General features: G+C 61.5%; 2 protein-coding genes across 3 annotated transcripts; one reads left to right on the forward strand and one right to left on the reverse strand.

The window, feature by feature from the left end:
- Positions 1–3,346: 3,346 nt before the first annotated feature.
- Positions 3,347–5,033, reverse strand: LOC137454528 (1-phosphatidylinositol phosphodiesterase-like). Its single transcript, XM_068164580.1, has 2 exons — positions 4,917–5,033; positions 3,347–4,689 (listed from the first exon to the last, which is right to left on the reverse strand). Exon 2 carries the CDS (start codon positions 4,634–4,636, stop codon positions 3,614–3,616), a length of 1,023 nt encoding a protein of 340 aa, XP_068020681.1. The 5' UTR covers positions 4,637–4,689; positions 4,917–5,033; the 3' UTR covers positions 3,347–3,613.
- Positions 5,034–5,994: 961 nt separating this feature from the next.
- Positions 5,995–8,523, forward strand: HTATIP2 (HIV-1 Tat interactive protein 2). 2 transcript variants are annotated; one of them, XM_068164582.1, is made up of 5 exons: positions 5,995–6,232; positions 6,310–6,417; positions 6,495–6,632; positions 7,360–7,421; positions 7,994–8,523. In XM_068164582.1, the coding sequence occupies exons 1-5, from the start codon at positions 6,056–6,058 to the stop codon at positions 8,217–8,219; spliced, it is 711 nt and encodes a 236-aa protein (XP_068020683.1). In that variant the 5' UTR covers positions 5,995–6,055; the 3' UTR covers positions 8,220–8,523. The 2 variants fall into 2 exon arrangements, with proteins under 2 accessions (XP_068020683.1, XP_068020682.1); XM_068164581.1 differs by having other exon boundaries at positions 5,996–6,235.
- Positions 8,524–11,017: the final 2,494 nt, after the last annotated feature.

Consider the following 11,017-nt stretch of genomic DNA (forward strand, 5'->3'; position numbering starts at 1 on the left):
GCTCCCCCAGGCCAACCCCTGCCAGAGCAGCATCACCCAGGGCAGGCTGCACAGGAATGCATCCAGGGGGGGTTGGAAAGGTTCCCCAGAAGGAGACTCCACAGCCCCCCTGGGCAGCCTGCTCCAGGGCTCTGGCACCCTCACACCAAAGAAGTTTCTCCTCCTGTTGAGCTGAAACCTTCTCAGTTCAAGCTTGAACCCTTTGTTCCTTGGCTCATTCCTGTGCACCACCCAAGAGAGCTTGGCCCCCTCCCCTGGCCCCCCAGCCCTCAGCTATTGATAGGCATTGATCAGATCCCTCTCAGCCTTCTCCTCTCCAGACTAAACAGTCCCAGGGCTCTCAGTCTCTCTTCCCAGGGGAGATGCTCAAGTCCCCTCAGCATCCTCCTGGCTCTGCCTTGGACTCTCTCTGTATGCTACCTCCAAAGCAGTACTGAAGGGGCTGTGCAGCTGGCAGGGCTGGGCAAGCCCCTCCAGCAGGCTGTGCCCACAGGGAGTCAGCTCAGCTGCTGCAGCCTCTGCTGCCCACTCAGGCTGCTGCCCTGCTCCCTGCCTGCATGCTGGGGCGTGCTGTGGGCACAGCCTTGTGCAGAGGGCAGGGTGTGATGCCTGCACAAGCATCCCAAGAGAGCACACAGGCACTGGCAGATGCCCCAGGGCTCTGCAGAGTCCCTGAGCCAGGCTGTGCCCTCCGTTGTGTCGCCAGGAAGTGTTGAGCACCCAGTGGAGCGAGAGCCTGGGGACAGGGGGTGCGTGGGGCTCCCCCCTCACCAGCACACCACAACTCCCCCCCCAAGAAGTCCTCTTGTGCTGTTTCCAGCAGGAGCTCCTGCCCCAGCACAGCCTGTTCCCCTCCTTGTGCAATGTCCCCCAGCAAACCACAGAGGAACCCAGTCACAGCCTGTCTGGCTCAGCTGTCCCCAGCGATACAGCGGGAGCCTTCCTGGGGAGCCCCTGCTCCCCTCACCCCTGCCAGCAGGGAGGCTCAGCACCCCCCTGGAGCGAGGAAACCCCTGCAGGAGTGTGAGTTGGTGCTGGTGAGCACCCCTACCCTGCTGGGGCCCTGCTCCTGCTGTGCCCCCACTCCATCCTGAGGGCTGAGTTGGCTCTCCCCAAGTCCTGCAGCACCCTGATAAGCAGAGGCTTGGGAGGTGCCTCCTGAACACAGGCAGGGCACAAGGCTGTTTGACCCAAAGGGTGTCCCTGAGCTGCAGGGTGCTTTGGGGAATGCCCTCCAGTGTGATGCTTTCCATAGCCCAAGGTGCCAGGCCCTCCTCTGACAGCCAGGGAAGGAAGCACCTGACAAAATCTTTCCTCACAGCTGCTTTGTCCACACGAAGTTGCTGTGTTCAGTGCCACCCGGGCTTGGAAGAGGTGAGAGCAAAGACTAGCTGGGGCAAGAAGGATGGGGAGTCTTCCAAGATGGCACAGGGGCCATGGCACTCCATGCCCCCCACCTGCAAGGACCCTGTGGCACCAGGGCAGCCCTGCCTGCAGGGGCAGTTTTAGGCAAATCTCTGATGCCCACCCCACAGGGTGCCCCTCAGAGATGTTTGACAGGGGCTGTAAGGCAGCTCTCTGCTGTGCACCTTTCCCCCACCCTGCTGGTGATGGAAAGCCTTTGTGCTGGGCACTGCTGCCAGCTGGGGAGCCCTGCCCATGCTGCCTGCCAGCTCCCTCATGTGTGGCATGAGGAGATAAGGGTTCACCAAACAGGATGTCAGGGGGGTAGATAACACTGAAGTTCTCTTACTGCCTGTGTGGTAAACAAGTGGCTCTGCCCCCCCGGGGAATCCCAGAGAGCACCTCTGCCCTGCCAGCCAGCCAGGGCACAGGGTGGGTACAGGGTGCTGTGAAGCTCCCAGGCTGTGCCACTTCCAGGAGCAGCCCTGCAGCCATGAGGGCAGCCCTTGCCCTAACAGACCCTCCCAGCCTTCAAAGCCACTCCTGGGCACTGAGACTGCTCTGCCTGGGCCCTGCCCAGCTCCCCATGGCCCTGCGTGCTCCTGGAGGGCTGGGACAGGCCACCGAGCTGCAGGGCCCTCCCTCAGTGGTACCCATCTTGCCAGCACAAGGGTGCCAGCCAGAGCTGGATCAGCACAGGGGCACCAGTCCCAGGCAGTGGGCACTGGCACCCCAGACCCCATCAGTGCTTTGGTCATGTGTCTGGTTTAATGCAGAGAATTCAATCCTCTCCTGTCCCACAAAGCAAGGCAGAGACAGATTCTCCTGGTTGCCACCTGCCACCCCCTGCATGCTATAGCAGCATGGCTTTTGGCAGCACGGGCTCTGTCCTCCCCTGGCCCCCAAAAAGAGCCACCACAACCTGCCAGGGAGCAGTGGGTGAACATGCTTGGCACTGAGAGCTGTGACTCCAGCCAGGGCCAGCCCCTGCAGAGCAAACAAGGTCTTCTCCTCCAGCCAGGAAATCCTGTGGCACCCCCTCCCGCAGGCACTGAGCCCAGCTGTGCTGTCCAGCCAGAACAGAAGCATCCTCCAGGGTATTCTTCACCCTTCAGCAGGCCATGGCTGACCTCTCCTCTTCTCTCTCTCACCTCCCTGCTTCAGCACAGCCTGCAGCTCGATGCTTCTCCTGTGGGACCTTGATTACCTCTTTGCCCCAGGGAGCTATTGCCAGGCTCTTTGCCATGCTGATTTACCTGCTGCAGGCAGAGCAGGTGCTGGCACAACATGCACTTTAAGGTCTTTCTTACATCTCAAGCACTTTGCTGCTGTAGATCTGCCAAGTGCCCTCTCTTTGCTGTTGCAGACTGCCAGGCTTTGCCCTGTGCAGCCTTCCCCAGGTGTGCAGCCCCAGGGGTGGGGTAGCCCCATCCCAGTCACTGCTGCTGTGGCCATCCAGCTCTCTGTGCACAGGGGCAGTGCCTGCTGAAGCTGCCTCCCTCTAGTGCTCTTGACTTTTGGGGCAAGGCCCTGCAAGGGAAAAAGAAAGGCAAGAGCTAAAATAACAAGGCAAAGGACATTACTAACCATCTGGTGTCACCTCTGACATGAACTTAGAATCATAGACTCAGAGAATTGTCAGGCTTGGAAGGGACCTCAAGGCTCAGCCAGTTCCAACCCTCCTGTCATGGGCAGGGACACCTCACACTACAGCAGCCTGCCCAGAGCCACATCCAGCCTGGCCTTAAAAACCTGCAGGGATGAGGCTTCCAGCACCTCCTCTGCTCTCCCATAGCTCTGCTTTAAGAGCAAGAGAGCTACAAACACCAGTCCAAATGTGCTCCAGCCATGGGCAGAGTGGTAGAGGCTTCTTCATAGTGAGCAGCAAGAGTAAGAGGAAGTTGTTTCTGCTATGAAATGGCAAGGCAATGGAGGGAGTGCTTTCCTAGCTCCTCTTTATTGTTATTTACCCTTGACAGGAAAAGGATTGTTTTGCAGAGAGGTACTTCAGGTGGACTCACCAGCCCGGGAAGAGGAGAGGCAGGACTTTCCCCTTCTGTCCATCCCTGCTGCTTTGCTGGGATCTGGCTGGTGCAGCCCTGCACTGGGACTCTCAGGAGAGAGTGGTGAGCGTGGGGCAGCTACCCTCTTCTGACCACAGCTACCTCTGGCACCGTCACACTGCAGTCACCCAATGGCTTCGCAGCGCTCAGCCAGAGCTAGGAACCCACTTTTGCTTCACGGCTGAAGTCCTTCGGCAGAGGCACGGCGCTGGGCGCAGCACCCGCCCCGACGGACAGCGGCGCGGGGGGCGAACGGAGCAGCGCCGCCTGCGGCCTCCGCCGCCTCTGCCGCAGGGCTGCCGCAAGGGGGCGCCAGGAGCTGCCTTGACGCGCCCGCTGGCCCACGGAGCGTTGCTCTCCATGATGAGCCGGAGGAGCCCTGCCCCGGGGAAGTCCAGGATGACCACCCCCCAGCGCATGGGCTGCCCCCTCCGGCGCTGCAGGTGCTGGTAGCAGCGGGGGTTCACGAAGCGGGCCACGTCCTCAGGGCAGGTGAAGAGCCCATTCCCGGAGCAGAAGGTGAGGTGCATGGTGGCGTGGTCCCCATCGGCTGCCCTCTGCAGGTGCCGCTGAGCCCGAGCCCACTTGCGCTCCAGAGACAGCACGTTCCAGGCGTCGCTGATGCTCAGCTGCTCGTAGGGGATGCCCAGCACCTCCCGCGCCAGTGCCTCCAGCACCACGATCTTGCCCCGCACCTGGCCCAGCGTTGGCACCTCCTCCCTGCACCACACGTGCTCCCGTCCCTCCTCCAGCAAGCAGCGGCGCAGCCAGGCGGCAAAGCCAGGCCGGGAGAAGAGGGGCAGCTCCTCCTTGATGCGCATGAGCACTGCCTCGCCGGGGTGGGCGCGGAGGAAGCGCAGGGTGCGACGCAGGACGCCTCGCAGGCTGGCCCGCTGGAAGGTGCAGAGGTGGTAGACGTGGAGCTCGCCCCGCACCAGCTTGCAGCGCACGTCCAGGAAGCGGACGCCAGCCGCCAGCTGGGCCTCCAGGTCCCAGCTCTGGCAGCGAAGGCGACGGCCGCCGAACAGGCTGAGGGAGTCGTGGGTGCCAGGGATGGAGATGTGGGAGAGGGGCAGGGCATCGGGGAGCCCTGCCATCCAGTCGGGGCAGCAGGCTGCTGGCTGGGAGGTGCAGTCAAACGCCGCGCTGCGCTGGCACTGCTCCGCCATGCCGCTGGGAGAACGGGAGCCCCAAGGCCTGGGCAGCCCCACCGAGCCCTGCCCTGGAGGAGAAGCAGGACGTGAGCAGTAGAAGCACTGCACAGCCCCCATGAATCCCGATCCTGCCCCTCCCCAGCGATACCCCCCCCACCCCGTGACACCCTGTGGCCCCACACATACTGCTGATTGTCCAGCGCTGCCTCACTGCATGGTTCCCCTCCCACTCTCAAGCAGCTGTCGCACTACCCCTGATCCTCAGCACACCCCAGACTCCCCCTCTGGCACCCACCTGGCCCGTGGCTGCGGCTGGGGTGCAGGTCGTGAGTGCCAGGTGGAGCGGGATGCTGGCCATTAACCCAGGGAGGGAGGTGACGCGCATCCTGCCGGGCAGTGGCACGTGCACTGGGGATTCATCCTCAGCCCCTGGCAAAAGGCAGCGTGCAGCAGACATGCCAGGCAGGAAAAATGGCCTGGCTGCTCCTGAAACCAGCCATTCCACACCTCCCTCCCCAGGAATCAGGACAAACAGGATTGGGGTGCCACGGGGCCCCTTGATGCTACTTCTGCGAGAGGCTGTGCGGAGTTCCCGGGTGGCTGCTCCAAAGCCATGCCCTGGGCTGACCTGGCTCCCCCCTGGTCTGGTGTTGATTACCATCGTTCCTGTCAGAGGGACAGCATCCAGGCAGGGATCTGGAGCAGGTCTGCTTGCTGGTGCAACCTGAAACCTCCTCTGTGAGGTTCCCCTGAGAAGTAGGCTCTGTCCTCTTGCTCTTCTCACCGGAACCGCCGTGGCCAGGCTGCTCCCAGAGGGCAGGGGTAGGAGCCCCACGGCTGTGGCCGGGTCCTCCACGGTGCCCGCGGGGAGGCGATACCTCCTGCTCAGGGGACGCAGCTACGAGGCACTCTGGTGGCAGCACATGCTAAGCCCAGTGGCTTTTGGGGGAGCCGCACAGTGAGTCACAGACCCCTCTGTGCATCCCTCTCGGGATACATCCCCTCCGCCTGAGCAGGGAGGGCACTGAGATCCTCCGGTGACGCTTTCTGCCATGGGCTCTTCCCCCGCAAGGGCATCAGACGGTGAGAGAGGATGGGGGTATACCAGCAGCCGCCTTTCGCTGTGCGTTGGGAGCAGCAGTGGGGCAGGGGGGGTCCCTTGGGGCAGCCGCCTGCTCGGGGGTGGGGGGATACCACAGGGACCCTGCACTCTTCCTGGGCAACCTCCTACAGCCCTTTAAAAAGGTCTGGACGTTACGTTTATAACCGCAGGGCGCTACACTGCTGCCTGCGCCCTTTCATCACCACCGCCGGGCGGAGCGCGACTCCGCCGGCCCGGCGACGGAAGCCAGGCGGCGGCAGCGGGGCCGTTCCCCGCCCGGTTCCGCCCCGCGGCCGTTCCGTCCGTTCCCCGGCCGCGGCCGCTCCGTCAGCATGGCGGCGGACAAGGACGGTGGTGGCGGCAGCGGCCGGAGCTGCTTCGTGCTGGGCGCCTCGGGCGCGACGGGCGGGGTGCTGCTGCGGGAGCTGCTGTCCCGGCGGCTCTTCTCCAGGGTGACGCTGATCGGGCGGCGCCGGCTGAGCCTGGGCGAGGAGGCGTCGGGGGTGACCGTGGTGCGCGGGGTCGGGGGTCCCGGGGGCGGTGGGGCAGCGGAGGGCGGCCGCGCTGACCCTCGGTCTCCCCGCAGGAGCAGGCGGTGGTGGACTTCGAGCGGCTGGGCGAGCACGCCGCCGCCTTCCAGGGGCACGACGTCGGCTTCTGCTGCCTGGGCACCACCAGGGCCAAGGCTGGCGCGGTGAGTGGAATGCCGGGGGCAGGGGATTCGCCCGCCCGTCCTCCGCCGTGCTGACCCTCCTCTCCGTCGTCCCGCAGGACGGCTTTGTCCGTGTGGACCGGGACTACGTCGCGCAGGCTGCGGAGCTGGCGCGGGCAGGGGGCTGCAAACACTTCGTGCTGGAGTCCTCCCGGGGAGCGAACCCCAAGAGCCACTTCCTCTACCTCCGTGTGAAGGTGAGGGGACAGCTGGCGGGGGGACTCCTCCTGGGATGCTGGGGAGCTGAGGTGTCAAGAGATGCAGATGGCTCTGAGGGTCTTCCTGGTGCTGAGGACAAGGGGGTGAGGGAAAGGTCCTGGCAGGACAGCGGTGTGAGTGGCTTCATCCAGAGCAGCACAGCACCCACCACATGCAGCATCCATCTCCTTCTTCAGAGCCCCAGGAAGATCTCTGGGCTGTGCAGCCCCACCCCATGCTGGGATGGCTTCTCAGCTGGGTGGGGAGGCTCAGGGCAGTGCACAGGTGAGATGTGAGCTCTCCAGGGGTGGAGAGCGGACACGCTCCTCAGGTGGGACTCTACCCATTGTGAAAGGTTGGGTTTCCTCCCATATGTTACCTGCTGCAGCCCCCCACCTCTGCTGGACACGCTGTCGTCACCCAGTGTCTTGTGCCAGGGTGCCCAGGCTAGGAAGCCGTGGTGTCCAGTTGCAGTTAGCAGGATGGTTGCAAGGGGGCGCTGCTGGCCAGCGGTCATTGTCCACTCTGGCCACTCCCCGCCTCTGTTGCCTTCTCCTGGAGAGATGCTCACTGCCCAGGTGGTGCCTGGTCGTGCAGACCCCTTTGCATCGGTGCCATCCTCAGCACCCTGTCTCAGCAGCTCTCTTCTGCCAGTTGCTGGGGGGACAGGAATGGTGCTTGAAGTTCTCCCTTGCCTCCTTTCATCCTGCCCCACTGCTCTGACAGGGAGAAGTGGAGAACCTGGTCCAGGCTCTTGGTTTTGATCGCTGTACCATTCTCCGGCCAGCGTGAGTAGCGGCGCAGGGGGGAGGGCACAGGGCTCCGGTGGAGAGCGGCCAGGGCAGTGGGCTGGGAGGTGGAGAAAGCAGGAAAGGTTGGATAAGAGGAGGGCTGGGGAGGGACGTGGAGAAGGCTCCCAGCTGCAGATGCAGCTCCTGGATGAGCACAGAGCTTCCCAGTGCTGCAGGGAGGAAGGACACCAGGTTCCCACAGGCTGTCCCAGCGGTGCTGTCCCAGGCCACGGAAGGAGCAGAGGCTTGGACTGAAAGCAGAGGTTGGGGGAAATAAGTCACAGCTTATCTCCACCCAGACTTTGACTTTGTGCAGGGGAGGTAGGTGTGTCCTTTCAGCTGTCCCGTGCTCCCACTTGCCTGCAAGAATTGGCCTCCTCATTCTGTAGCCCTGCAGGGAAAGGAGTTCAGTGTCCCAGGGTTCAGCTCAGTCACATTTCAGGCCCACTCCAAATCCCTGTGTGGGTTTAGCAAGCTGGGCTGGGCTCCTGGTGAAGGTGGAGAAACCAGTCGAGCTTTTCCCTGGGAGACAGTTTGAGCCTGACCCACTTTACCTCCTCCCTCTGCAGGGTACTGCTGTGCAAGCGCCAGGAGTCCCGGCCCACGGAGTGGATGGTCCAGCGGTTCCTGGGGGCTGTGGCTTGGCTCTTCCCCACCTCTTACACAGTGCCTGTGGAAACAGTGGTGAGGGCTATGGTGGCCATCGTGCTGCAGCCAGGCAAGGGGAAGGTGGAGGTGCTGGAGAATGAAGCCATCCACCAGCTGGGAAAGGCAGTGCCACAGCAGGGCACTTAGAGCACAAAGGGATGGGCGGGAAGGAGCTTGATTGATCGTTCCCATGCGCTTCTGGGCCCTGGCTAAAGGCACAGGCACAGCAGCAGGCTGCTTGCAGGCTAACGTGGAGGTAGAGGTGCCCTCCTTTGCATGGCAGCTGATAGTGTCAAGTGATCAGAAATGCAGGTGGTGGCTGGTGGGGGGGAGAGTGATTGTGCTCCGTTGCCCGGATCCAGCATGTGAACCCGGGTGGAAATGCTGCAATCCAGGCAAGCTCTTGAGTTCAGGCCTTAAATAAAATCCTGTGATTTGTCTGTTGGTGGCATCTTTGTCTCAGAGCTGTCTTTGTCTGCTGCACATTGTCATCCCAGCTGCATCTGCTTGCAGATTGTGTGCTGTGGTGACACTTCCAGGGGCACACGTGGGCAGCCAGGCGCAGGAGAGCAGAGGCAGCCCGCAGAGCACACGGTGGCACCAGTGCCACTTGGATTGAGGAGCTCCTGGAAGCTCGGCAGCAGTGGCTGGGGCGCTGCCTCTGCTGCAGGAGGTCTCTGCAAACACACAGCGTGGGCCTTGTCCTCACGGATCTGCTCCGGGTGCAGAGCGGCTGCTGTTCAGATCCAGGCTGTCACAGGAGTGCCTGTAGTGGCAGAAACAGCAGGCAAGGGCTTGCACTGACGTGGAAGCACCTGCCACTGCTGGCTCCTCCGAGCTTCCCTTGGGGACATGACTGAAGCAGAGCTCAGCCCTGCTCCCAGGGGCGAGCTGCGTGTGCAAGCGGTGAGGCCGACCAGCCCTGCACACACCTCGGGGACCAGCTTGCCCCTGCCCTACGTTGCCTGGCTGCTGGATGGGGAGCAGGTCCCTGCTGTGGGCACAGAGCAGGCATGAGGAGCAGTTCCATGTCCCAGCTGCAGCTCTGGCTGTTCTCAGGCCTTGTGCTTGGGGTCGTGGAACTCGGTGGCTCGGCAGCTGGGGCGCAGGACTTACGTGACTCCCGAATTCCCAGCTGGCCAGGGGCCCAGTGCCCTGGGGAATGCTGCTTTCCAGGGTTTTCTCCTCTTCGACCTCACCCTGTGGCTCCTGGGTCAGTGACTTGGAGGCAGCAGGGAGCCGGGATCCCCTCGCTCCTTCCTTGTACACACAGCTTGAATCCTCAGCTCGGGAGCTTGGTGGAGGCAGGGGACAGGGTAACCTCCTCCTGTGTCGTGCCCAAGTGACTCCTGAGCCATGCACGGCCCAGAGGGAAGGACTGAGGCACCATGGAGCTGAAAGGACTTAACCAGGCTGTCCTGGGGAGAGCAAAAGCAGTAACTTTGCAGGGATTCATGTCAAAAGGGAAATGGGTGGTAGGCTGGCCTTAGAGCCCTGGGGGAGAGGCTGAGGGAGCTGGGGTTGCTTAGCCTGCAGAAGAGGAGGCTCAGGGGAGACCTTCTTGCTCTCTCCAACTCCCTGAAGGGAGGTTGTAGCCAGGTGGGGCTTGGTCTCTTCTCCCAGGCAAGCAGCACCAGAACAAGAGGACACAGTCTCAAGCTGTGCCAGGGGAGGTTTAGGCTGGAGGGGAGGAGAAAGTTCTTCATAGAAAGAGAGATTGGCCACTGGGATGTGCTGCCCAGGGAGGTGGTGGAGTCCCCATCCCTGGAGGTGTTTAGGAAGAGCCTGGATGGGGCACTTGGTGCCATGGTTTAGTTGATTAGATGCTGCTGGGTGCTAGGTTGGACTCAATGATCTCAAAGGTCTCTTCCAACCTGGTTAATTCTGTTCTATTTTTTTCTATTCTAAAGTGATCTGCAGGGGAGTAGAAAGGACTACCTGAAGTGGCAGGAGCTTAACAGGAGCGAAAAATGCAATACAGATGGGGAGATTAAAACAGGAAATAAGCTCTGGAAAGTGAAAGGCCATGGAAGGTTCAGGGAAAGCATCCTAGAGGTGTGAAGGTTAATCATGACTATGGGAGCAGCAGAAGGCTCACCAGAGAATCACAGAGTGTCAGGGGCTGGAAGGGACCTCCAGAGATCATCCAGCCCAACCCCCCTGCCAAAGCAGCTCACACAGGAACTCATCCAGGCAGCTCTTGAATATCTCCAAGGAGGGAGACTCCACAACCCCCCCTGGGCAGCCTGCTCCAGGGCTCTGCCACCCTCACAGGGAAATAATTCTTCCTCCTGTTTCCATGGAGCTTCCTCTGCCTCAGAGTCCTGGGGTCAGGATGTCACTGGGCTCTGTGAGAAGGAAAGAGCCATCAGCAGGGGAAAGCTTGGTGATTTCCTTGCACTGACCTTTGCTGTGGAGGAGCTCACACCGGGTTCACTCCTCAGGAGAGACACATTTGCTTGGCTGTCCCAAGGCACTGCAGGGGGAAGGGAGCCTTAACCCCATTTGTAGAGCATGTGGGTTAGAGACACGCTCACAGGGGAGCTCAGATGAACTGCCAAGTGCTCTCCTGGGTGAGAATTATTGCAGTGACTCCTCCAGCAGAAAGCCAATGTTGTCAAACATGATGCCCCTTTTTTTGTGTGCTTTAAGTTCCAGTGGGAACCAGGAAGCTGCAAAAGCAGTGAGGCTACCTTCTATAAAAGGCAAGTTGTTAGGAAGGAGAATAAAAGAGCCTTAAAATAACAGAGGCCAGGAGGGTTCTGCTGGAGTGGGAGACTCCAAGGGGCTGCTGAGGGGGGCAGCTGCAAGGCCCAAACCTAAGAGTGTGCCTGGAGGAAGCCAGCTCTTGTGTACACAAGATAATCTGCTCCTTGGAGTGCACTTGGAGCTCCAAAAGACCTCTCCCAGAAGGCTCCTAAAGCAGCTAAGCTGTCGTGGGAAGC

This window comes from Melanerpes formicivorus, unplaced genomic scaffold (genome assembly GCF_026170545.1).
Source record: "Melanerpes formicivorus ecotype bairdi unplaced genomic scaffold, bMelFor1.0.p_v2 SCAF_81, whole genome shotgun sequence".
Classification (NCBI taxonomy): Eukaryota; Metazoa; Chordata; class Aves; order Piciformes; family Picidae; genus Melanerpes; species Melanerpes formicivorus.

Bases quoted from the DNA above. Each gene is read 5' to 3' on its own strand.
- HTATIP2 (XM_068164581.1), top strand. From the start codon at position 6,056: ATGGCGGCGGACAAGGACGGTGGTGGCGGCAGCGGCCGGAGCTGCTTC. The intron at 6,418-6,494 runs GTGAGTGGAATG...GTCGTCCCGCAG, and splicing joins CCAGGGCCAAGGCTGGCGCG to GACGGCTTTGTCCGTGTGGA. The intron at 6,633-7,359 runs GTGAGGGGACAG...CTGCTCTGACAG, and splicing joins TCCTCTACCTCCGTGTGAAG to GGAGAAGTGGAGAACCTGGT.
- LOC137454528 (XM_068164580.1), bottom strand. From the start codon at position 4,636: ATGGCGGAGCAGTGCCAGCGCAGCGCGGCGTTTGACTGCACCTCCCAG.